This window comes from Drosophila nasuta, chromosome X (assembly GCF_023558535.2).
Source record: "Drosophila nasuta strain 15112-1781.00 chromosome X, ASM2355853v1, whole genome shotgun sequence".
Classification (NCBI taxonomy): Eukaryota; Metazoa; Arthropoda; class Insecta; order Diptera; family Drosophilidae; genus Drosophila; species Drosophila nasuta.
In genome coordinates this window covers 7,432,554-7,460,017 of record NC_083459.1, presented here as the reverse complement: position 1 = coordinate 7,460,017, position 27,464 = coordinate 7,432,554, and the positions used below count along the sequence as shown (strand labels likewise).

The 27,464-nt window shown below is 39.4% G+C and overlaps 2 protein-coding genes across 4 annotated transcripts in view; one reads left to right on the top strand and one right to left on the bottom strand.

Annotated features, from left to right (window-relative positions):
* The first annotated feature begins 2,626 nt into the window (after nt 1-2,626).
* On the top strand, nt 2,627-4,519 carry LOC132795484 (membrane metallo-endopeptidase-like 1). Its single transcript, XM_060806221.1, has one exon. It carries the CDS (start codon nt 2,627-2,629, stop codon nt 4,517-4,519), a length of 1,893 nt encoding a protein of 630 aa, XP_060662204.1.
* A 2,608-nt stretch (nt 4,520-7,127) lies between these two features.
* The window catches only part of LOC132796257 (sex peptide receptor), an 82,641-nt gene continuing 62,304 nt past the window's right edge, over nt 7,128-27,464 (bottom strand). For all 3 annotated transcript variants that reach the window (XM_060807355.1, XM_060807356.1, XM_060807354.1), the window contains exons 3-6: nt 22,959-23,949; nt 19,277-19,407; nt 16,871-16,932; nt 7,128-7,857 (exon numbers count right to left, since the gene is read on the bottom strand). In XM_060807355.1, coding sequence (XP_060663338.1) covers nt 7,128-7,857; nt 16,871-16,932; nt 19,277-19,407; nt 22,959-23,601 — 1,566 coding nt within the window. In that variant the 5' untranslated portion in view covers nt 23,602-23,949. The remainder of the gene's footprint in view (nt 7,858-16,870; nt 16,933-19,276; nt 19,408-22,958; nt 23,950-27,464) is intronic.

The window sequence follows — 27,464 nt, the reverse complement described above, 5'->3', positions numbered from 1 at the left end:
ATGCACACAGACACACACAGCATTAAATTGGCATTAGTCGGCAACAGCTCCAACAACAACAACAACAACAACAACAACAACAGTTTGGGTCCAGCCTTGGAATTGGACTTGCTTATTTTCGGGTCAGATGATGGGGCACAAAAGCGAAGCGTGTATGTATGTGTGTGTGTGCAAGAGTATGTGTGTGAAGTGTCTGTGCTTAGTGGTTGTGGCAGCATAACATGCCACATTGTCGCTTTGACTTTTATTTATTTTGTTAGACGCATTTTGAAAAGCCAATAAGCAGCTTCTGAATGATTATCTGTTGCCCTGCTCAATGTTCTGCTTTCACCCATTTCTTTGCCCCTTTTCTCTTTCGCTCTCTTGCTGTTGACTTTAATATGAAAGTTCTTTCTTTCGGAGGCGTGGGCGTCAATCAATTTTGAGTGAAATAAATGAGGCTTGTTGTTGCCTACTTTTCGGGAGCAAGGCTTAAAATTGATCAACATGCGATTGTGGGAGTTGTGTGTGGTCCTCTCACATATTACGCTGCATGATATATAATGATATACAGTATATATATATATGTATGTAGCGGACATTTTCTTATCCCTGGCACAGACACAGAGAACAGAGAACAGAGACCGGATGCCAGGCTTCAGACGGTTGAAGTTTGAGTGGCAGACGAGCTGTTGTTGCCAGTGCACTTTGCACAGCTTTTCCGCGCTTCATCGAGGACATTTTTTTTTTTGCTACGCACTGTCACACACACGCACACACTTGCACAGACTTTGCTGGCAGCTAAAACGCAACGAAATTTTCATGACTTTGACGAGAACTTTGAAGTATAACGCCGACAATGACAGCGAACAGCGAACAGCAGCAGCAACCGAAGAACGGGGAACGGGAGCAGCCGCAACCCAAAGCCAAAGCTAAAGCCCAGCAGTAGTTGCAATATGATCCCGCCTGCAAAAACCCCCTTTGACTGCTTGCCACACTTTAGTGGCAAGTGCATTAAATCTGAATGAGCCAAAGGGAAAAACGGCGGCAACCTTTGGCAATTTTCAGTTGCATTTTTCCCCATTTTATGATCTCCCCTTAAGTTGAACTTTGCTATGCATATTTGTGAGCTTAGGCGGGCTTGTGGGCGTAACAGAAAACTGTTTAATCAGTGGAAAACTTAAACCGTTGAGCGCTCAATGCAAATGCAAAATCCCCCGAAAACTTTTGCACCTCCCTTCGCCCTACGCCCTTCACCCGCCCCAACGCTCTTTTTCGCTTGTCAGCAAGTCGACAACTTTTATTATCTTATGATTAACTTAACCAACAGCTGTGAACTGTGAACTATAAACTGCGAGCTGCAAAACTAGCAAGTGCCCTTTGTAGGTGAACTTTGCTGCTCAGAATCAATGCAAAAATTAAATCAATTAAGTTGAGTTTTGTGTGATAAGCAAACGATGCAACTGATAAGTAGAATAACCCAAATATGCATAGTATGACGAGAAGATAGACAGACAGACAGAGATTGACAGAGAGTTGGAGGACAATCTGCCAAGAAGACAAAGACATGGACAGAAGGAAAAGACTGCTTAAACTCGCATTGATAGTCAAAGAGAAACGGAGGCAGACAAATAGGCGAAAAGGCTGACAAGCGTAAGGGCAGATGAACAGACAGAGAATAAAAGTTCAAGCAAAAGGAAGAAGTACTTTTAACTTTACAGTAAAAGTTCAATATTTGAATTAGAATTTAAGTTGAAGAAATTTGTGAACATTTTTGTGTATTGTTGTCATAAAATAATATCTTTAAATATCACTATAAGCATCGCTACATTTTTTATTTGTACTTCACATACAAGAATGATTCAGAAATTAGAATTTTTAATATATTAAAATTCGCTGATACTAATCAATGATTCAATATACAGTAGACAGCGAGGAAAAACGATAAGTACAATTATATATTAATTTAAACCTAAATATAAATATCTTTTTTTATTTCAAGCAAGTTTAGTCCATATTGCAAATAAAGAAATTGTGCAGAAATTTGAACTTTACAGAAAGTAAAATTAGACTAAATAAAAGAGGTGCTAATTTCCTATCAAAGGGACTAGAAGACAGATAGACGAACACGGAAGTGAATTAATATAATAAAATAAAATAAGAAATAAATCTAAAATCCAAGATACTCTGAACAATAGAGGAGTAAATTTATATAATAAAACACAGTGAAAACAAATATTTATTTTTTAAAATACTGTGCAGAAATTTGAGTATATCTAAAATTAGAGTTACTCTGCACAAAAGTGGTTCTAATGGGCGATCAAATAGCTGAGAAGATAGCCGATATACCGGCAGACAAACAACGGAGTGAATTCAATTTCAATTGCTCTGCAAACAAAATATAGTTTGAGTTGCCAACTTGCCGGCAGCTCTCACCTTTAGTGAGCGCGTAATTATGTGTTAATTAGCTGCGTCACTTGACTTGATGTCATCCTCAGCTGAGTGAGCAACGAATCTGCCTCTGATGGGGTTATCAGATGGGGGCAGCTTGGCAGCGAGTTGAATTCCAGTGAATTGATTTGCTAGAATTATCATCTGATCGCTGGTAAATGGATTTGCGCAGTTCTCACGCGAAATTCAAATCGAAATGTGCAAGCTGCGCTTGCTGTTGCACTTATTGTGCTTGCAACTCGTGTGCGGCAGCAGCCAGAATCAAACACTCGACTATCTGTGGCACCACATGAATCCGAAGATCGATGCCTGCGTTGATTTCTACGAGCACGCTTGCGGTGGCTGGGCAAAGGCGCATCCAAGCGACGCCTACTACAGTCAGCTGGGGCAACTTGATTACAATTACAAAAGCCGTTTAATCACGATGCTGAATCGCGAGCCAAATGCGAATGAGCCACGCTTTGTCAAGCTGCTGAGAGACAATTACAGATCGTGTCGTCGCCAGCGAATAAAGTTTAAGGCGTCCCATTTTGTGCACTTTCTGCTAGAGTGGAGCGAAAGCGTGTGGAAGCTACTTAAGCTGCTGAAGCTGGACCATGGTCTGGAGCTGTTGCCACACTATGAAAGCAGTGACGAGGCGGAGAAAGCGGATATTGAATGGCTGCGTCAGATAACCGTGAATTGGCCACACAAGCAATCTGGCTCAGCGGCTGCTGCCGAGTTTCTGCCCCTGAAGCGAGACGAATTCCGACGGCTCTATCAGCAGCTGGACTTGCCACACGGCGTGGCACGAGAGCAGCTTTGGTTGCAGCTCGAGCAGCTGGAGTTGCAGTTGAGTCAGCTGCCACATAATGTGAGCAGTGGAAAAGTGTTGTCACTCCAACAATTTCCCGATCATTGGCTGTTGCCGCTGCCACTGCATCCGGAGTCGAGTCAGATGCTTGACACTCACTGGCGTCACTACAAGCAACGCTTACCACGCTTGCTTGCTACACATTCGCTGCCCGTGCTGCTGCCCTACGCATTGCTGCGATTACTGCACAAGCTGCAGTTGCGTGGGGCGCCACAGTTTACGAGTCACGAGTGCGCCGGACAGACGCACGAACTGCTGACGCATGCCGCTGTCTGGTTGCTGCAACAGGAGTCGGAGGAGCGACAACTGATGACTGATACGATGCAGCAGCTGTTCGAACAGTTGCGTCAACGCTTCGCACTCAAGTTGCAAGAGAATCGAAATCATTTTGGGGCACCAGCTCAGCGCTTTCTACGCGATAAGTTGCAACGCATGCGATTGCAGGTGAGCGTGTTGCCGGGCGGCGATGCGGACGAGGAGCTTCGACTGCTGGAGACGCACTATGCGCCGCTGCAGCTGAATGTTAGCGATTACTTCGGCAACTTGCTGGCGATACTGCAACAGCTGAAGAACTGGCAACAGCAGCAAGATGCGCTGGAGGCGGATGGAGAGAATAACAATACAATAGCAGCAGCTGCTGCTTCACTGCATCTGCTGCAGCCCGATGGCTACGGCAGCTATGCCTCGCCATTCTTTATGCCTGGTCGCAATCTCGTGTTAGTCCCGCATTCGCTGCTTGCACCGCCCATCTATTGGCCCAAACAGCCGGCGTTGTTGACGCAAAGTGCACTCGGCTTTCTCATCGGACACGAGATGTCGCACGGCTTTACGCCCACCGATGTCATCTACGATGCGCGTGGCACGCGGGGCAGTCGACAGCAGCGGCAACAACTGCGAGCGAGCGAACATTTTGTGCGGCAATCTCGGTGTTTTCGTAGGAAGTACAAGGACATGACCGATGAGAAGTTCTGCGACATTAATGGACTCACTTTGGCCCACGAGGCATTTGTGGCAACTTCCTCTGCGACGGTGGCAGCCAACAAATCCATGCAGCAACTCTTCTTCTTGAATGTGGCGCAGTTCTTTTGCCAACTGGACGAGCTGCAGCTGGGGCAGGACTCTGATGTCTATGGCGGAAGTCGACAGCGCATCAACGATGCTGTCTTCACATTGGCGGCCTTTAACAGCGCCTTCGATTGCAGTTCGCCGGTGAGAGACGAGTGTCAATTGTACTAGATGAGTGAGAGGCAAAGAAAGTGCCACAAACAGAAGTGGTTAAACGATAAAAAGCGCTTGTAGCGTTAGCTGAATTAGCACTAAGGTTTTTTCTACTAGAACTCGACTCTCAAGCATCAGACTAGTTTCAAGATACAACAGGTAAGCTACGCATAGTTCTAGATGATTTAATTTAAGCTAATTAAATGCAAATGTATAAAATTTAATTATGTATAAAATATGCATATAGTCAGAAACTTGTTCTCTTTAATTTAATTATAAACTAAACAATTATTCAAAGCATAAAACGAATGTCTAAATAGGGCAAGTGTACAACTTTTATATATTCATGATGTGGAAATAAATATATAAATTAATTTCAATAATATATAATTGCAATAGAATAAACAGTCAGCACCGTAATATAAAAGCTTTTACTTCTTGTGCTAGGAAACAATGAAATAAATAGAGAAACTTCATATAAACATGAACTAAAAAATTTTATATATTATTAATTTATAATCAGCAAAGTCTTAGTCTCCCCCATTTAAGTCTAAGCTAACTAAATGCAATTGAAAGAAAACAAAAACAAACTAATTAAACCCGAATATTAAAATAAACTAAAAATATCCTCTTTTAAATAAAAGTCACTCGGTTCAGACAGAAAACTTGAAGTTTTGTTTTATTCGTATTTTTGTTGTTGTTGTTGTTGTTGTTGTTGGTTGCACTTATCGAGCTAGTTTACAGAGATTTACGAGTAAAACATTTAAACTTGAGATTTGTTTAAAATACTTGTACACAGACAGATATCAACATTGAATTATCGCATTATTATTCACTTAACTTATCCACTTACTTCGCTAATGCACCAAAAAAAATAGTATATATGTATGTATATATTTATTTATATAATATGTTATGTGGAGCTGAACCTATGCCTAGGAAATATCAATGAACTTTTATCTTCTTTTAGTATATATATTATATGATTTATTTTATTATTTATGTAATGTAATCGCATTTATTTAATCCGCAAACAGCGAAAATTGAAACGTTTGTTATTTGTTGTTTTTGTTCTTCGTTTTTCGTTTTTCGAATTTCGTTTTTATTGATGTTTCGCATTTATTATTTGCCTGTCATTTAAATCAGTAAACTTTGGGGCTCAAAAGGTTTACAAATTTAAATGAGTTTCATACTTTGTTTTCAGTTTTGTGTTGTTGCTTTTGTTGTTGTTGTTTTTTGTTTGGCTTACGATTAGTTTTCACTTAAACAAAGTCAGCTTATTGTTAAAGTTTAATTAGTTTTTTGTTTACAGCAACTTTTTAGCCAAAAAATGCCGCACAAAAATCGCACGCAAAAATAAACTTTTGTTTTAGAATCTCTTCGTATCGTTTTGTTTCGTTCTCTTGTTATTTTTGGTTTCACTTGAATTTTGCTTTCCTTTTGTATTTTTGTTTGTGTGTTAGAAGTTAAAGTTTAAACACTTTATATCTACTAAATTTCTGCATAGGTCAATTGTATCTTTAACAACTATGCACACAGTTCCTGTAATTATTATTTTTTATAATTAATACATTTATTACATTGATTTTCGCATTTGTTTTTTACATCTATTAAATATACATTTTTGTTTGTTTTGCAAGATCTAAAACTATTCAGAAACACATCTATTCAACAGACAATTTTCTGAACTCGATTGATGTTATTTTGTTTTCAAGGGAGTGACTGTGATAATCACCTTTTTTTTATTTCGTAATCATTATCGTAACTAATTGTAGTTGTTCTCATTTATTGTAGTAGTTAGTAGTATTTAGTTGTTGTGACTATATTAGTTATATTTCACACTCATAGACACACAAAACGTACATAAAACATATTAAATTCAATTGTTTTCTCTTGTTTAAACATTTTTGTTAATCAGTGAACTGGAACAAACATTTAACATTGAATTTTTGTGTTATGTATTTTGTCGGTTATTTATTTATTTGTTACTTTTCCTTTCGAATCCTGTGTATTTTGTATTGAATGTTGATGCAATATTTGTTTAACGCTGTGCCAATGAACTGCTATTAAGGTATTAACGATTTAATCTTGTTTAATCGACAGTTGATTCAAGTTACTAATTTCCTTCCCAGCAACAGCTGCTTTTCAGTTCGGTTTCGGTTTCGATTTCGATTTGATTTGTGACGCAAGAAACAGAGAAGGTAATTTCACAAGCTTTGCTTTCCCCATCTTCGACGATCACACACAAAAAAAATGCAGTCTTTCTGTTATCGATTCTATAACAAATTGGCACGAATAAATCGCTTTATGCATGCCACACTCAATATCCGCTCCATTCTGTTTCGTTTGTTTACTATTTTATTTCTTTGGATGATGGTTTGAAACCAAAAGACAGAGAGAGGGAAAGAGAGGGAGAGCGGAAACCTTAGACGTTGCGCTCCTCGGCAATTATTTCCATGTTGCTGGTGCGTCGCTGTTGCTGATGATGATGCAGATGTAGATGCTGATGCTGATGCTGATGATGATGCTGATGCTGCGGCGCCGTGCCATCGGCAACGGCTGTGCAAACGGCCTGGCTGCGATGATGATCGCTGCTGCCGCGCCGCGGCACCAACATCACCAATTACTAGAGGACAGTCTCGTTGGTGTTGGTGCATGTGCGCTGTCCATTCACCATCGAGTACTTTGACGAACTGTCCTTCTTTCCCGCCATCCGACCCATGAATATCTCCTTGAAGGTCTCGCGAAACTGTCGCGACATGCCGCAATAGATGCCAAAGTTGATGGGGTAGCTCAGCACAAGAAAGAAATTCGTTAGCATGATGAATATGTTGGCAATGCCATAGTCAAGAAACTCAATAATCAGCGAGCTAACAATGTGCATGGAGGTGACCACAGCAATCGGTATTTCAGCAATGAGAAACACAGTGACAACCACAATTAACATCAGAGTGGTGCAATTGGAGTCACGCAATTTCTTGCACTCCTTCTTGCGATTCTCGCGAAACAACAACTTGCGTCGCTCCTGTGCCTGCCGCAGTGCCGCAAACAGCAGAATGTTCAGCGTCACCAGGATGATGCAGGGCAGAAAGTGGACGAAGAGCACTCGAAACAAATAGTAGCTGGTGTAGTAGAGATCAACGCCAATGTATTCGTGCACCCACAGCGATGTCTCCACGTGGCACACTTCGGTCAAGTTGCCGTTCCACTCGATGTCCATGGGCAGGTAGGTGCGATCGAAGAAGCGCGGCAGCTGGTGCAGAAACGCCAGCAGTGCGATGTAGAAGGTGCAGCGCTTCACGCGCGGCATTGTGCACCAGGTGCGAGCCATCGGAGCGTGGCAAACGTAGATGTATCTGCAAAGAGTGTGAGGAGAGGAAAGCGAACATTAAGTATTGAGTGAGGTTTTAATGTAATATAACTATTTACGATTGTAACAGGCTGGCAAAGTTGAATACATATGGCAAGACTAGCGAAAGTGTAACACTAACATATCATAACTTTAGCATAAATGGGATTAAGAACTGTCAGAAAATTGTTAAAACAATGCTAAAAGAAATATCGCTCGATCGCAAATTAAATAAAGAGTATGTGCATTCTCACGATTAACTTTAAAAATAATTACTAGAAAATATCTTTACCTTACTCTTCTATTATATTTTTTAATTTAATTTCATAAATATAAATTTAATAATTTAATTTAGTATTTATTTAGAAAAAAGCATAACAAATTTCTTACTTTAATAAGCAAGTGAATCATACGTATACGTAATTCGTATTACCTATGCGCCATATGAAGTATACGCAGCAATAAAAGTATTTAAAGCAGACACATAATATTTAGTATATATGTAAAGTATACGCTGTATATGCAGTAAATGAAGTATACGTAATATATGCAGTATAGGTCAGGGTTAGGTAGGACCGGCTGCCCCTGCACGGGGCAAAGCATAGACCAGTGGAGGTCCGTAGCTGTACCGGTAGCTTATCTACGTCTCAGAAATCGCGCAGTATTGATGCATTTTTGGCAAAAGCCAGCAGCATTCTAGGAGGAAGCCGTGAAACGTCCCGAAGATCGTTGTGGCACGGCGAATTGAGGTATTTCAACCGGAGTCGGGATAACGCTGGGCATCTACAGAGAAGATGCTCGAGTGTTTCCTTAACCCGTCTCGTTGCATTTCCTGCACTGATCACTGTTCGTGATACCCAGCTTTACAGCATGGACAGCCGACAGACAGTGACCAGTTAAAATGCCTAGCATTAGCCTGCAGTCTTTCCTTGAAAGCTGCATGACGAATTTGGTTAAGTTTTTGTTAGTAGAGGCACACATCAGCCTTGCAGTTTTGCACGAGTTGGCATTACGCCAATGCAGTATATAAAGTGTATGCAAAAAAATCAAAAGCATGACGTATACGTTGCATATTTTGGTATATTCAATATATGAAGTATACGTAAAATATGTATGTGGAATATTAAGTATACGCAATATACGAAAATTAAGTATTCGATTCGATATCGTTTATTACATTTTAATCACATATTAAGCATTCGCAAATTATTTTGCATATAAAGTATACGTAGTTTATACATGATATGCATATGAAGTATACGCAGTTTGAATAGTAAGTTAAGAATACGTAGAATATGTGAGGGTGAAATTTGAATTTTAATTTTCCATTTGCAAATTCTAGCTATTTAACGATATGTAAACATATCCAGCTGACTAATATCGATTAATCGCATTTTATATGTCACTTAGTCGAGTTAGCAGCCCTTGACAGTAAATTACCATTCACACAAATAAATTACAGAGATTGATCGAGTAGTTGAGATCAACTCTGTGTAAGCTGAAAGATCAGATGGATCAATTGGCTGGGACAATTTATAAATATACATATATAAAATTCAGAAATCCATAGCTGAACATTTTATCAAACGGAAAAGATTTCTCCATCTGCGTGGATATAGCTACCAGAGTATTGTTTGGATAATTATAAGGTACGTAGGGTACGTAGGTATATACATAGTTCTAATAAGAAATGTTTTTAGGCCTTTGCGAATTAGCGCGGAGTGGGTTTATTCACGTTTAGAAAGCGTTTAAACGGTTTGGCCACCGCCATATAGTATATTCACCTGCGCATTATCGGCGCGCAAAGCTGCTGCTGGAGTTACAGTGGGCACATACTTAAGCTGAAAAGCAAAGAAGATTGCCACTGTTCCCACCGGTGCTGCCCATTGGGCCGCACTAAAATTGTTAGCATGGGCTAACAGGGACCCATGAGCCGTTCAGAGGAGGGATAGAGCATAGTTGCTTCTATGTTCTGAACAGTGATGCCCCTATAGGAGCATCCCAAGTATTGTCGCCGTCTATGAGGATTTTCCGCGGCTAGTAGCCATAACCTGTTTGCCGCTAATTAATTTGTATAATTTGCATTAATGTTAAATTAAAATGAATGAATTAACGTAGCTTTCTTATTCTTGTAATATACATAGTTTTATAAGTACATGGTATGGTATGTAGTCGTTATTCAATACTGTTAACATTATTCTAATTCTCTTTTGGAAGTTCACACAGCAAACAAACATCATCTCATCGACAAAATAAAACACCCTACACACATCATTCATCATCAGGCCTGATCATCAGTGAGTTGTGTACATCTATATAAAACTGAAAGTATGTAAGTACGGCTTGGCCGATAATTGAAATATAATAATGTCAACAGTATAGTGTTTAACACATGCCATATTTAGCATCGTAGTATTGTATATATAGTTGTTTAGTACCATAAATATTAAGAAGAGTTACAGGGTATTGACCGCCCTTGAAAATGAGTCCAATTATAGACTTAACGTTATGAAATTATTGAAAATGAATTAAATTAAGCCTTTCGGGCACCTGAGTATAGTTGTGTGTGTCATAAATTAAACAATGAAAAGGGTAAAGACCATAATGGGCTTTACAGGACGAGAGGGTATAGAAGAGGATCCATGACATCTAGGATCTTCGACTTTTAGGCTTGTTCGTATGCCAATTCAGATCTTTGATGTTTAAGATATCGACCTCTTTTAATAATGTAACCTCAGCTCCTATAGATAACACAAACCCACCCCATTTGCCCTGAGCAACAGTCGGCCTCCGTAAGCAGAGTACGTTATCATAGGCTGTGTATAATCGGTTTGTTACATGATCAAACGGCGCCCGAACGTGGAGCCAAATAAACTCGAGAGGCGTTTGTTACAAATATAAATTAATTAATGGCAGTATATGTAGTTCATTTTGTATACGCTAATTATTTTCAATATAAAGTATACGCAGCATATGGAGTGGATTAAGTATACGCAGGTTATGCACCATATTTTATATATGAAGTATTGACACTTTATTCAGTAAATTAAGTATACATTCTTTATTTATATATGAACGTGAAATTTCGTACTCTTTGAATATATAGTATGTATGAGTATACGCAGCATATTAAGTAGTATACATATACGCAATATATTAAGTATACGGAGTGTATAAATTGTATGAAGAACTAACTGAAAAGTATTTGGTAGCGCATTTGAGCGGAACTCTGCCCAATGGGAATTGTGAAGGTCAAAAGCAAGCAATTTGAATGCATTATTGAGATGGCCATTTAATGAGCAAATGATAATACGCGCAGTGAGAATAATAAATTGTCGAGCTACAGCAGCTTCATTCGACATTTCAATTCAGGCTGCGCAACAGGGCGCGCCATTTAAAATGTATCTGCATCTTTAAATGTATCTCGAAGCTGTAGCTGTAACGGAATCTAGCGTATCTTTAAGGCAAATTCGCCGATTCTGTTGCCGCTGTTGTCACATGCATCAAGTTGGGGACTTTATCTGACGGCCATTAGAGTGTCTGGCAATGGATTTTATTCATGAAATGTTAGCCGAGTTAAGGCATAAAAGCCCACGTTGGCAGCGCATACATCTAAACGCATTTGGCTAATATAATTTTATAGCCAGTCAGTCAGCGAGTGAGTCGATGAGTCGGTGAGTCGGTGAGTTAGTCAGCCATCCAAGGAGTAACCCAATTTTGCAGGTGCAAATTTATGATAGCAACGTGTTGACAACGTTCTTAACCTGCCTGCCCCTTGTTCCTGTCCCTGCCCCTGCCCCCTGTCACATCTCCAATCGAGATGCTGATCCAACAACAACAGCAACAGCACTTGGGACTTATGGCCACACGCAATCAAAGCCAATCTGAAGAAAAACCTAATCAACTTGGCGTTTTATAATTTCATAATTTAAGTAATTTGTCAAAAGTGCTCTCGCATCGCTCAGTGTCAACGCTTTTCTTCGGTCGGTGCGGGGAGGGGATGGGCAAAGTCGCTGCCCCCTTGGACGATGGATCCCCATGGTGCACGAGTCAAATGGGACGACTTTTGCGCCGCTTTATAGTTTCAACTTGATGGCAAAAGGCCACCTCCCGTCCCCGTCCCCGTCTTCATCTTTAGCCTGCTGTGGAAACACTTGATGTTGTGGCCCTGCGTTAAGCTCATACAGCATTCGCTCAGACTCTGAACTGTAAGCAGGGGGCAGGGAATGGAAGAAGAAAGACGGGCATAGAAGGGCGTCTCAAGGCTGTGCGCCTTTTGCCTAATTTATGCGCATAATTATTGGCACGCCCATCGAGCAACGCCCACGACGCGTTGTTCGCGTTGCCTTGGCTTTGGCTTTGGCTGCGGCTGTGGCTCTCTCTTTTGGCCTTAGTCTGCGTCTTCGTCGGGTCTGGCCACACTGGCACTTCAAAAATGGTTTTCAATCAATCTTTCATTGAACCTTTGTCAAGCGGGGATTTCATTAAAGTTGAAAGCAATCGTAAACAAAGGGACCAAGCGATTGCCGCAGCGTTTAGCCTTAAATGGAATTGATATTAATAATTGAATGAATAACATTTTAGTATTCTTCGCTTTGCATTTTCAGTTCAGTTAATTTGACTCAGACTCAACATTCAACATTCAACGTTCATTCGTTCATTCATTCAGGCAGCCAGGCGGAATAATAAATCAACAAAATACACGCAATTCATCCGGCCAAATAATTAACATTGGGCAATTAGCATATTCTTCAGAGGGTGCACAACTCGAACAACAAAGATGAACCTAAAATCTAGTTAATATTCGCCTTGGACACTTTACGAATTATTATCCTTTCATGCTTTCGAAATTCATTCGCATTCAATCAATTATTCACTTGAACGATTCGTTGTTTTAAATCAAGTGGTCCAGCTACCAGCTTATTATGCACTCACTGCACTCATTACTCATTATTAGCACTCATTAATTAACTCAGCCAGTTTATCTCGATATCTAACCATTTACTATTTTAATTTTTTTTATTCATTCTGCTGTTCTAAATAAATCGCTATTAAAATATTTATAGTTTCATTTTGGGTTATTGGTAAGTTAAATTTATTTTTATTTGAAAAGTGTAGAACAAAATTTTAAAATTCTTAATTATTCTTTTCATATTAAATAATATCACTTTTCCAAGTTAAAAATAAAATCTATTTCAAAAGTTGCATATTTAAATGTTATTTGCCATTTTAAGCTGGAATATGCTTTGATATCAAATATCAAAAATATTTATGCATAACATATTTAAGAATGTCGCTTTGCAAAGATAAAACAAAATTTCATGTAAAATATTATCGTAGCTAATATCAAAAGAATTTTTTAAGTTTTTTTTTTGAAAGTAGCGTATAAATGGAATCATTTCATTAAACATGTTTTTATGAATTTATTTACTGTCGAATATAAAGTCTGTGTTCGTTTTCATTACGGAACGGAACTTATCAGGTTTCCTTGACTATAACTTTGGCATTTTGGAGCTTTGTTAACCACTAGGCAACAAGTTACTTATTCATTTCATACTCGTGATATTCATTTACTCATTCAATTTCAATACAGACACATACACACGCACACACGCACACACAGTCACACATATTTCACATTGAGTTGCTGAAGTGCAGCCAACAGCAAACGCTTGGCAACGTTGACGTTGCCATTTTTCTACTTGTGGCACATGGAATGCCCATAAAATCACTTGAAACACAATAAGTTGACAGCAACAACAACAACAACAACAACAATAAAAACAACAACAAATGAAAGCAATAATAACAATAAACGTTGACTGTTTTATCGCGCTATTTGTCCTTCGAGCCATTTTCAACGCATTTTAGAGAAATGCTCGCTAAAAAGGGATGGACGGACGTTGTTCAATGTGTCCCCTGCCACAACATATTATTTAGCTATTTGCTGCATACACACACACTAACTCACACACGCAGTCATCGAGCGACCACTTGAAGCGGTCCAAGTCGCATAATGGCGCAAATATTTATGACTATTTTCATAGAAATTTCTCTTTCTTTACTCTCGTTTTGTTATTTCAATTTTTTTTTTTTGGCTCCTCTGTTGTTGTTTTTCAGTGGGTTTTGAAAATTTATTTGCAAAGCTGTAAAATTTATGATCCCACACATGAGTTAATAGAACAATGCGTTGGCTTTCGAGTGGTCCTTATAGTCCTTATACAGTGCTCGACGTCGTCCTCCTCCTCCGCTGTCCATTCATTTCAGTTTCACTGGCTGTGCCTCTTGAATTTGTTGTTGTTGCTTTTGTATTTTATACGAATTTTATATACACACATGCTTACGATTTATGTTGCCAATTTCATATTAGTTTATTGTTTTGTTTTGTTTTTTTTTTTTAATATGAATATAAAACATTTAAAGCCTACAAGTTGATCCCTTTTTCACTCTATCACAGCATCTCTTCATATCCTTTCGACGGTTTTTATTTATAGCTCTTTGCATAAAGTAATTTCAGTTTTAAAACAAGCAAAAAAATCGCACTGCCAATAAAGTCTGACATTTTGAGCCATGCGAACTGATTGCGAAATGAAAATATAAAGACAGCGATGCAAGCGAGTTGTGGTTGCCGAAAGGACATAAATACACACAGAGCTCGCAAAGAAAATCGTGAATTGGCAGACAAATTAAGAAGCACGAAATGACTTAAGGTGTCAGCTTTAATATATAGCAAGTGAAAACTCCGTGAGTCTGTTAAATAGTGGAAGATGTGTTGCTTCACAGCTTAAGCTATAAAAAAATGCGTAAGCAGACTTAATATTTCTCTGTTATTGACCATAAACCGGGGTAAATTTGCAAGTCTGCGTTGCTACAGGCTTAAAGTCGCTTTTCTTATGAAAAACAGAAAAATATGCCATTCGCTCGAAGAGTATTTAATGACATCCACTAGCAGAAGGTTTTATACTGATCCATAATTCGATTTCATTAACGTAAAAGGCTGCGAGTCCTTTGATTTCGAACTACTTGTAGTTCTGGCTTTTCATTCGTTTAAGTGAGCCGCGAAAAGTATGCTACAGAAATTGGCAAGAAGAGATTTGCGAAACAAATGCGATTGATTGAGCTGCACACAAAACACACATACATCTAATGTGTGCGTGTGTCTTTGCGTGTGTGAGTGTTTGTCTGTGTTCTTTTTTGCGTCAACGCCTTTTGCTATTGGCCGTGCGATGCTTCAGCACGCACATTACTCATACGCAGCGTTAGCCGGTCGCCAGACTAACACACACAGAGCACGTATCATTTGTATTTGGCATTGGCAACTGTGGGAGCGTATCGACAGCAGGACGACGACGTGCAAAACTCTGTGAGGCCGCATTTTGATTTATTGCGGCATTGACAAGTCAAGAACTCAGTCTGTCAGCCAGTCAGCCAGTCATGCTGTCAGCCAGTCAGCCAGTCAGTCAGCCAGTCAACCAGCCAGCAAGTCAACCAGTCATCAAGTTGGTATGTGAAAGAATGTGTTCTTATGACATTATTAATGTGCTTCATGCTGTGATATGCTCGCAGTGGAGTTGCAATTGGAATTCCTGTTGCAGAGCTCAAGTGCTCTTGCAGCAAGTGCAGTATTACCTCGTTATGATCGAAATGAAGTGAGTGAGCTGAAGTGCCTCCTCGTTGCAAGCGGAAACAACAAAAACTGAGAGTGGAATCTGCAATTGCAATGCGACTGCTAATTGGAGTCCAACTCGAAGTGGCAATAAAAAAAGGGGAGAAAGCGTATTGCGATTGGAGCCAAAGTTGCTGCTTATTTTGCTGTAGCAACCAGATTCAAGTTAAAGTTTAGTAATGGGGAAAATAGAGTTGAGTTTTGGATTATTTCGTATACTTAAAAGATTTTATTGGTATTAAGTTTTATTACGGTCAAGTTGATATCATGCTTCTATTTATTTGAGGGGCAACTAGAGTGAAATTTTTGATTTCTATAGTTCTCTTTAAAAAGTTATTAATATGCTTCTTCTATTGAAATTTAAGCTTTGATTTGTTCTAATGCTTATTGTGCAAGATGTGAATGTCTTATAGTAAAAGATTAAAGTTTATATATATAGACTGAAGGTCTTAGTCGCTCAGGCTCATCTCATCGCAATAAGGAATTGTATTTGTTATTATAATTGAAATATATCCAATAAATACAAAAAATAATGTTTATTTAAAGGGAAAATATGTATGAACTTTGTGCTTATTTCGTACACTTATTTGTAATATTTGCTTGAAGTGCTGAATTTTTGAATCATTTTGAATACTTATTTATATTATTTCTTTTTGTGATTAAAGCTAAGTATATACGAGGGTAGGCTGATAAAAATTCGGCCTTACAAAGAAAATACGTTTTATTTTTAATTTTTTTATTTCTCAACATAATCTCCTTTTAGACGTATGCACTTGGACCACCGATCCTCCAGTTTCCCAATACCTTCCATAAAATAGGATTTGTCCAGGTCCTCAAAATAAGCGTTTGTTTCACATATTACCTGTTCATGCAAAAGTGAATGCGCTAAAAGTCCTGCCAAAATTACCAGTATTAATAAAACCGCATGAAACTTTTACAGTAATCAACTGATAGAAAACACTAATCGAATAAAATATTTACGAATTTTTTAAAAAAAATTTTCTTTGTTAGGCCGACTATTTATCAGCCCACCCTCGTATATAAAGTATTTGCTTTTATGCAAAAGTTATGTTTTAGAGTAATAGATTAAAGTTTATTAAGGAAGAAACTAGAGTGAAATGTTTATGTATTTATACTTAGTATAAATTCCAATTGAATATTGATCATTTAAATGTGAAGCTTCGATTCAAAATTCACACATTTAAGTTATTTTGTATTATGAATATAGTTCACATGCAAAAGGGATTTGCGTCGCAATGTGTTATGGGAAAATAGCTGATGCTCAGCTGAGCATAGAGATAGAGATAGAGATAGAGGTGAGGAAGAGAGGCATAAGCCTTTATTGCATATTTACCTTTGCACGGCCAGAGCCAAAGTCAGCCAGACAGAGATGGTGTGGCACATGGCAGGCATCATCTGTAAGCATACAAGGGCGCAAAAGTATAAGTCAAATATTAAATGGGTGATTGTCCGTATGAGTGTGAATACGAATTGCAAGTGTATGCATGTGTGTGTGAGTGTGTGTTAATGGAGAGAAAGAAAATGGCAAAGTGAATGTGAAGATGTGAACAGCAAATAGACAACTACAACTTGAGGCTTTTGTGCTAAGTGCCATGCGATGTGATGCGATACAAAATGCGATACAAAATGCATGCACCTGTAACTATGCAAACCAATATTGAAGTACTCGGTGATGGCAATCATAATCGCACTCAGTTCCATTTACATTTTTCGTTCCGCACAACTGTAAACTAATCCGATTTATGAGCAGTCTCTCCCTCCACTCTCCTGCCTCGACACAACTACAATTACAGCAGACGTCAGATTTACTTTGTCTCTTGTTGTTGCTGCTGCTGCTGCTGCTGTTATGAGCTTGTTTTTCAAGCAGTCGTAACAAGGAGTTGTTGTGTCCTCTTTCAGCTCATCCCTGCCACATTAACATGGCCATTAAATGCGCCACCCAAGAGAGAGAGAGATACAAATAGAGGGCGACTTTTTGTAGAACGCGCCTCGAGTACATGGAGCACATATAAATTTTCTAGGGGAAATGAAACAAAAATCTTCAAGTTGAGCAATGCAATGGCCGCCTGGTGGTTATTACCAGCTTCCTCCTCCCCCCTCTCTATGCTGTGTATGTGAGTTGAATTTTATGGCCGTCATACGCAGATAGCCAGAGATATTTCTCTCCCTCTCCTTCCCGCTCTCCCATCAGCAGCTCCAACTAGCCCCACGTTCAACTAGCCAAAAGGGGAAGGGAAGGGAGGGAGGCACAGCATGGAATTTAGCTGGTACAAATCCCCTGGGAGCCCGGTCACAGCACGTAGCTGCCAGCAGCAACAATGGCAACGACAACAACAGCAGCAGCAACGACAACAGCAACGACAACAGCAGCGACAACAACAATGGGCACATTTTATCAGCTCGACACTACTCCAGTTGAAGTGAGTAAACAGTTTTGCTTTATGCCGCCATCTTTCGCCAACTCCGCTTCGTCCCCCCAAAAAAACCGAGTGCCATAAATTGAAAATGTTGATTAATCAAGGCAAACGTGCAACATAGACGTGGAGTGTGTGGAGTGTGGAGTGCGGAGTGTTTGGGGCATGATAATGTAAAAAGATTGAATAAGTGTGAGTGTAGCAAACGAGCAAACGCATGAATGAATGCGTGAGTGAATGAATGAATGTGAATGTGAATGTGAATGTTAGTCTGAATATGTGTGTGTGTGCGACATTATTTTGTTTGTTATCGATGCAACACGAGGATGGGGCACTGTGTTTTTGTCAGGTGGCATGTGAAATACTTCTTTCATTATGCTGACAGAAATGACAAGCAGAGTGCAAAACGTAACGTAGCAGCAAATGCGATAGCGATAACGATAACGATAGGCGATAACACACATCATACATCATCATGCGAGAAGCGAGACAAAAGAAAGCCAACTTGCCAGCTTGCAGCCAAGCATTTTATTTAGGTCAATGAGTGCCTAACTTCCCCACCTTTTTCTCCGTCTCACTCTCCCTCTCTCTCTCTCTCTCTCTCTCTTTGTGTATATCTATCTCTTTTGCCTGCAGGCCTAGAGCAAACAGAGCTCATCTCAAACCCTAAAACCCTGGATCCCTCTTGAACTTGGCTAAGCAATTAAGATTCTTCCACTACTTCTGTCTGCTGCTTTGCTACTCGAATTTTGTTATGCAGTGTGTACATTTCTCCTACCCTCCCTTCCCACTGTTCCTTCCCACCCTACAACACTCTCCCATCTAAATGGTATGTGTAACAAGAGGAGGGCGAAAAAGGGGAACGTAACATCCTCCTTTTGATCTCAGTTGAGTTTGCTTAGCTTTTCACTAGCTCAATCTGCCTACGAATCGGATTACAGCGTTATGGTTATTAAATTCAGTTTCAGTTTGTCATGTGTTTATTAGATTCATTTCATTAATAACGACAAGCAATTGTTGTAAAGTATTTATAGACAACCGCTTTGCTTATTCACTCAATGATAATTGACTTTTTGTGTACATCAAATAATAATTATGCCACCAGCTTAATTTCTATGTTGAGTTATTTAATATAAATGTTTGAATTGATGTTAAAAATTCATAAGCATATTTGTGGCTAATTAAATTGTCTGCGTATCTTGCAAATTTCATTAGAATGTGTTTAGTTATGCATGTATGTATGTATGTTGTCTGAGCATGAAATGAAGCTCATATCCTTTGATAGGGTATTTGTGTAGCCTGCAAGAAGAGTGCTCTTTACTTACCTCATTGAAAATGCTGTAGGCCAGACAAAATGAGACCGGATGCATCGGCTTATAATGATTGCCAAATGTGTACATATACCAGAGGCCGGGGGCGGGGAAAACAACCGTCAGCATATCGCATATGGCCATGCCTGAAAGGAAATGCCAAACAACAGAGTTAGAATAACAACAATGTACATACATAAAAATAGAGAACAACAAATTGACAAATTGTGTTAGCCAATGGCTTAAACACTAGATGACCAACTTATTTTCGGCTTAAAAACTATTTTAGTTCCTCACACTCAAGGATTCCCTACTCTGGGGCTAAGCCAACAATTTACCCCAATGCCATGTGCCCTCAACGAGAAAAACCATGTAAAAAGCTATAGTCAAGTACGCTCGACTGTGAGATACCCGCTATTCATTTTGAATTAAATCAAAAGAGTGCGGTATTTTGATTAAAATATACTAAATTAATATACCGAAACCAATAATTTGTATATCACTAGAGTATCGGTAAAACTCGGTATATAACATACTCATAAAATACTTCGTTTATATACTCATAAAATACTAAAATACACCAAAAGACTATAATTGCCTATGATCACCATAATATTTGTATCTCTTAGTATTTTTTTCGGTATATACATTTAATTAATTTATTTTTTCCTAAAATCTACTAAATTAATATACTCATAAAACACTATAATATACCAATAGACAATAATTGGTATATCAATCGGTATTTGGAATTTGTACTTTAGAGTACAAAATATTCCAGATTGTGTTGGCACAAATTTAAAACACCCTTCTTCCTATGGGTGACGGGTATAAAAAGAAACAACAAAAAAGCAAAGCAGGCAATAAATATGGAATATACAATTTATGGCTGACTCGGCACAAAACAAAAAATGAAATGCACGAGAGAAAAGAATGAAAAGTCAAAATGTGAAACTAGTCGACTTTTGATTCCCTTTCACTCTCCCACTCTTTCTGTCTCTGTTTCGCACTTGAGTGCTGCGCTAAGTGGACAACTGATTGAATCAGAGCTGCAATGCTGCTTACTTCAGATTTAATTGAATTAATACCTGTAATTAGTTGGCCAACAGCAAAAAGAGAGAGAGAGAGAGAGAGGTGGGAATAGGGATCCTCTAATCAGTTTTGTATTACCTTTCGAACTGGTCAAGTGCAGTCAAGTTCAAGTTCATCATACGCCCCGTGCGCCAGTCTCTACCTCTACCTCGTTCTCGTTCTCGTTCTTGTTCTTGCTTTCGTCCTTGTCCTCGTGCTTTCGTTGTGTCGGTGTCGGCCTCTGCCTGACCCGACCTTTGGCCCCATGGGAGTTTCGTGTTCAGCGTCCGTTTAAGTTACAGTCAACTGCTGTTGTTGTGTCGTTTCGGGCGACACAAAGTTCATTTCATGTTTGGTCTGCTGTCATTTATCGTCGCTTAACTCGCCCCGTGCCCTTCTTGCCCTTCTCGTTCACATCGAGTTCCAGTTTCCGAGGCAGAGGCAAATGCGATTAGCCCCCTGTTTCTGTTCTACATTGTATTTGCCCTCCACCCGGACATCGCAACGCATCTCATCGGGCAGCTTAACCCATTGACAGCCGGTATAGCTGACAGTGTCATTTGTCAGTTTATACTCTCCTCTGATGAAAAGCCGGCAAAACAGGCGAACGAAATGTCATTATGGCACAAACTTTAGGGCTTACAACTGTCCAACTTTCAACTCCATATTTTCTTTGCGCACACTTTGCTTCAGTTCAGCTGAGTGGTGTGATGGGTTAAGTAATCTGCTGCTACAAATTGCATTGACACGCAGCTCAAATTGAATCGTCTGCTGCTGATAGCTGCTGCTGTTGCTGTTGCTGCTGCTGCTGCTGCTGTGAGGATGTTTAGCCAGAGAAAGTCCAGGAGAAGCAAGCAGCTAACAGCGAACATCTAACAGCTTCAAGTCTGTGTCAAAGCCACTTACAGCCTTGGGAGTCTGAGGCAACTTCGTGCCACATAGTCAGCGACTTTTCATAAATCAGTTGCAAATACCAAGAGCACATAGCCAGCCGCCCCCCTGAGAAAAGCAGTGCAAGGAAAAAAAAACAACACAGCCAGTCAGCCATTAGCATTACACACGCTATTAGAATATCTCAGCATTTACTTGAGTTGTGGCACGCGGAATGCTCAGGACTGAAGCACTGGAATGGGAATGGGAAACGTGCCACGCACATTGCCAGCTATTTTTTGAAATCTCGCAAAACTTCTGCCTGATTTAACATTGTGACGCATTAAATGGATCAAGGGGGTTTCACACAGTGTCCGGGGGGAAGCACAAATCACTTCGCTAAATGAAATGAGGGGGAATCAAAAATGAAAATAATAATAATCGTAAAAGTGCTCTCGGGGCAAAACTGGAGGGGATGAAGCAACTGCTATCGATACATTGTCAGTCATCGATAATTGCAATTAGCAGCGAGGGAATTCACTTGTTGCTTTAAGGAATCCGAATTATTCAAGCTCCCGTTCATTTTATTTGTGTTCAAGTTAAAGTTTTCCCTAGCTGTCAATATTTGCTAGATTTACTTACTTTACAGAATAACTGACTTTAATTTATTTTTCTGTTTACTAACTTAAGCAATACCCGAACGAAAGTTTGTGGCACGTATTTTAAGGCGCGACGTGTACGGAAATTGGGTTTCTCTAACAAAATGTCACGACAGTTTATTGATGTTATAGCAAGGAAGAACTTTTATTTTATAATGTCTTTATGCAACGTTTCTAATGCACTTTCTATTGTTATTAGCCCTAACGTGAGTACACAAATAATTTAAAATAAACAAATAACATGTGTAACTAACTTCTATTAGCAATAATTTGATAATCGATAACTGATAACAACAAATAGTTACATAAGTCTAAGAGTCTAAACATTTATTCAAGTATAGCAGATTGAGCTTATTTTAAAATGTAGAAAATAAATACATATCTTTTATTTTAAATCAATATTTGAATATACCAAATTTGAACTAAAATTGTGTGCACTAAATATATGTATAATATTAAATTTATATGATACGAAGATTTAATTTCATTTATTTGTCTGCAACTCATGCTCAAAACAAAAAGGAAATTTTTTTTAAATCCTTGTCAATTAACTGCTGGTTTCTTTTGAAATAAAAAATGTTTATTTCCTAGATATATCACACCGCTCAATAAGTTCCCGGCCCGACATATAGGGGGCAGTAGTAAGCAAACATCGATATTTTTATCGATACTGTCGATTATCATAAGCTCTGTGTAAAAATTTTACATCTCTACGACCACGTGCTTTTAAGTTAAACATTTTAAAGTGAAACAACCTTTGAGGTTGTCTACAATATGGAAAAAAAAGAATTTCGTGTGCTATTTCATTCATTTATTAAACACTGTTTTTTGATTGGAAAGAATACGGTGTGTGATTTTCTAGTCGATTTTACTTTCTTTAAGATTTTTGACAGCTAAAAAAATAAATTCTTTATTCAATAAATGGCTCTTTAATATATTGCTAAATGATTATACAGTGTATAACAAAAAGTGAATCTGATTAACTGCCAGCTAATGATAACTTATTTATTTCTTCTTCCTTACTTGTCAAAATTATAATAATTACATTTGCTTCCCTTTAGCATTTATAACATAAATTGATAACTCATCCAACTTACCCATTAGCACAAAATTGGTGGGGGTGGCCATGCTCTTCTTGCTGAGCACCAGCACAATCAGCGAGTTCGAGATGATGGTCATGATAAGCAGGAAGGGCATACAGTAGCCGTACAGCGGCAGAGCGTAGCCCAACGGCGAGTCGCAAGTGATATTCCAATAGCTGTTATTCCCATCCATGGAGCGGCAGGCGCTGGCGCTCAAATGCTGTTGATACGAGGCGTCGTCGAGACTGTCGTTCATGCTCGTCGCATAATCGACGAGCAGAAACCGCGTCTCATTTAGACTGACCGCTGCCGAGGCGGCGTCCATTAAGCCTGGCACACGTTCCACAGTGCTGCTTGCAGCTGCTGCTGCCGCTGCTGCAGCAGCGGTTGCTGTTGCCGCAACTGCTGCTGAGGCAGACAGGGAGAGGGAAACGGATGCGGATGCGATGCTCGATGTGGTGTTTGCCACACCGGATGCTGCTGCTGCTGTGGTGCTGGGCATCGATGTGGCGGCTCCGCCATGCGCTGGATAGAGCACGTCTTTGGCGGCAGCGATGTCGTAGGAATAGAGTGTATTATTATCCATACCGGTGGCCATCGCAATGGCAGCGGCAGCGGCTGCGGCGGCGGTCAATGTTTTCGTGACTGCCGTTGACATTTCCTGCAGTTCAATTAACAGACATCGGATCGGTATCAACACATGTTGCCACAAGCAAAGCGAAGCGAAGTGAGGCGAATCGAGTTTTCTTCGCTCTATCTCTCTTTTTGTTGTTTTCCTTTATTTTTTTTTTTTTTGCTTGTTGCTTGGAATGTCCGCTGTCCGTCTGTTGCTGCTGCTCGTTGATTTTTTAGTGCTCGCTCAACTGTGGTGGCTTATGCTTGTTCTTGTTATTGTTGATGTTCGTGTTCATGTGGTTGCTGCTCCGTTGAAGTTGCATTCATTGAATTTGGCACAGCTGCTTTCATCTTTTTCCTCTGATGGTCTTTTACTCGTCCTCCGTTTGGTCTGCAACGAGCGAGAAGCAAAAGAAAGAAATCAATTTTAGTTCGAAATACTTTCACTTTTTTTTTCTCCTGCACAAATAAAACTCAAAGTGGAAAGTTTCCCATGCACGTAGCCTATGTGTATCTGTCTGTGTTTGGCTAACTCGACTGCTGCTTCTTCTTATTTAATGGCCCTTTCAACCGAAACTTTTCCCATTGAGCCCCATTATAATGGGGGCTCGGGGGCCCTAATGTCCAGGCACAAAACAGTTGATAAAAATGAGCACAACAAAAACGAAAAAATGCGAGAAAGTAACCTAGGAAGACGAACAGCAAGAGCAACCGCAGTTCAAGTTAATTGTTAATGTTTATTATTGAAATTGAGCAAATTATGATTTATTATGGTGGAGTTTTGCTTTAAGCCATTCAAATTAATTTGCAACCGGGGAGTTCTAAGTAGCTTTGTCTATTAGCTAAGAGTCGTAAGATCATCTTTTTATTACGATTCTTTTCTTTCCCCATTTTACGAGGTCCTAACTAACTTTTGGCAATTCAAATCGCAGCTGCTTTGTACTTTTGCTTGATTGGATTGTGGCGACATTTAAAGTAAGTACTGAGATTTTTACTCCTTTCACTTTTTGATTACAAACTGCACTTGAATTACTTTCGAATGCAACAAGCTGCAACTCAAAGGGAAAGCCACAAGCAAAATACAAAAAAAGGGGAGAGCGGAAAGCGGGAAGTGGAAGTGAATTTGGAATTGGAATTGGGAATCGTATCAAAGCACTTTTGGCCATTGGCCCATTGAATGTGGTGGCTTTTATGTAATGCGCAACTTAAATTGTAAATGTGATTGTCTGACTTTTGCTGACTGCTTTTGCCGTTTGGCATTGGCTTCCATTGGTTTCAGCCATTATGATCTCACAATCGCAGACCGGGTATCCTGGGTGGCCTGTCTCAATGGCGGCATATTTGCCATGTTTATGCTTTTTAATGGCCTTATTTTTCGCAATCGAAATGGCAAAAACACATACACACATACAGAGAGAGAGTGGAGTACACATTCAGTTTGGTTTGGCCAGAGGCCACATTAACCCACATAAAGGAGACGAAAAACCAAACACGACGAACTGGCGACGCAAAAAGGGGGAAAAGAAAAGTCGCGAACTTGAAAAGGGAAAATTGAAAAGGCATTGAATGGCATATGTATTTGTTGAGGGTAAAAGGCAGTCATGTTGTTGTTACCCTTGAGGCATGTTGAACATGCCTAATGCGATTTAGTTGCCCATTGATAAGGCGATGACAAATATTACGCATACGCCACGCTGGCCACCAAAAAATGCCACTTAATTGTGTATGGAAAACATACATATAACATACATACAATAAATAATCGGGTGTAAAGTGAAACGATTTGATTCGATTTGTTTCGTTTATCGACTCGCATCGCATAACCCATCAATCGGCGAGGCAACAAAGCGCATCAGAGAACAGCCAAACAGCCGCGAAGCCCGTCGAGCAAAACAGTCAATTTGTTGACCAGCTGTCAGCTGAACAGAGCCGCATGCCACATTCCACTAGCCGCAAGCCACAAAACCGTGAGCCGAGCACAACGCAAACCCAGAGTCCACATCCGGATAGCATTTTGCACCCGACACACATTCCTCTGTGGTCGCTGTTTTGGACTGATGGATGAATGCTGGACTGTCTGTTGGTTGGACTGTTGGACAGTGAGCTCTCCTTAATTGGCCTTTAAAATGCCAGGCAATTGGTTGGAACAAGTTCCGTGAGATATGCTGACAGCGCGAGCTAGCAAAATGGAATTGCAATTGAATTTCATGTCAAGCAACTGTCTAATGACTGACATCGAGACAGACAGTTAAACAAATGAACTGACAACTTGTCAGTGGCTGTGTGATGGGTTTTGTTTGATCAACTTGCAACTCGTAAATGCAAATGCAAATATTAAATGCCAATTGCCAATTGCCAATTGCAATTCGCAATCAATACGTAGACTGCTGCACTCAGTCACTCGCTAGATATTCACAAAGACGATGTGGCAGAAGCAGCTGCTAGCAGCTGGCTTTTGATAGAGATTCTTCTACTTAGCCATTCAGCTGTGTAATTTGCGGGTTCTCACATGCAAAGTGGTACAAACAGCCACAAAATGGCTTAATTTCAGTGCCAGATTCAGCGAACTTTGATTACGTTGCATTGCAGCCATATAATTTGGTTTAGTTGCAGAAAACTATTCCAAACTGCAGCAGGCAAAGAAAATGAAACATAAACATGACAACTATATGATATAGTTTGAGCAAATAAACAGACTGCAGAGTAAAGATGAAACTTGAACAAGTTTCATTTAGAATTACTGCAGCCATATAATTGGTGGTTGTGCCACTCTAAATATAAAGTGCAGCCAACTATTTTAAACTATTTAACAAGCAGTGTTAGCTAAAAGGCAATTCAACATCAATTTAAAACTCAAATTTTCCATGCAAATTATATTATATGATATCGTTTTCTTTTAAAGCTATAACTTTGCCAGGCGTTCGAAATTTATGTAAATAATTGTCTGCTCTAGAAATGAATATATATTTTTTTTATAATCTATTTAAGCTGAAAAAATATATATTCGACAATATAACTGAGTTTTACTCAATTACTTGTCAAAATTGCTTTTGTTGTTAGAGAATGAAATATATGTCTGAATTTGTCTATTATTTTTCCTACCCAATAAAATACATTTAACCTTTACTTTTTTGTGTAATTTAAAGTAAGATTAGCTACCAAAATTTCTCGCTCTTACTCTTTTTCTAATTTATAGAAGGATATCTTATAAAGAGTTCTAATTCTCAACCACAAAATGTCTTGCTCTAAAGTAATGTTCTAATTATCTTCTAACAAATTTCAATACACTTAACTGCCAAAATAAGAGTGCTGCTCTAGTTGAAAGACTTTCTGTATTGGCCTTGTGCGAATAGCTGCAAAGACCTGAGCATTTGTCAGGCAATTGGCAAAGACTTTGCTGCGAGCCTTTGATTAGCTATCGCTAGTGATTTTAATTTGTTGACGACATTAACAATGCATCAGCATTTCCATTAGCCCCACCGCATCACAAACAAGAACACGTCGAAGGCGAACCGCATTAAGCTGCCTGGCTGCCTTTACTGTTGTTGTAAAAAACTTTAACTAGCACACAAGCTGGCTGTTGAGAATGTGGTGTTTGCTAAGAGCCGTCTAAGAGTCGCAGCACCTGCTCCACATTCACACCGTCACACAGATAGAAGAAAAGCTTCATCGAAGAGCGCACACAAGCACAAGCACACACACACACACACAATCATCAGGACTGTGAAGACATCATCATAAAGCGATTAGTGAAACTAAAACTGCCATTAAAATGCCTCGGGCATTGCCTCGATTCCCTCCGATTGTCGAGCTGAAGGACATTTTGGCATTCAGTTTTGTGCCGTGCTCTCAAATGAAATTTCAATATTTGCCTTGAAATACTCTATAGCAGAGAGCGAGTAGAGT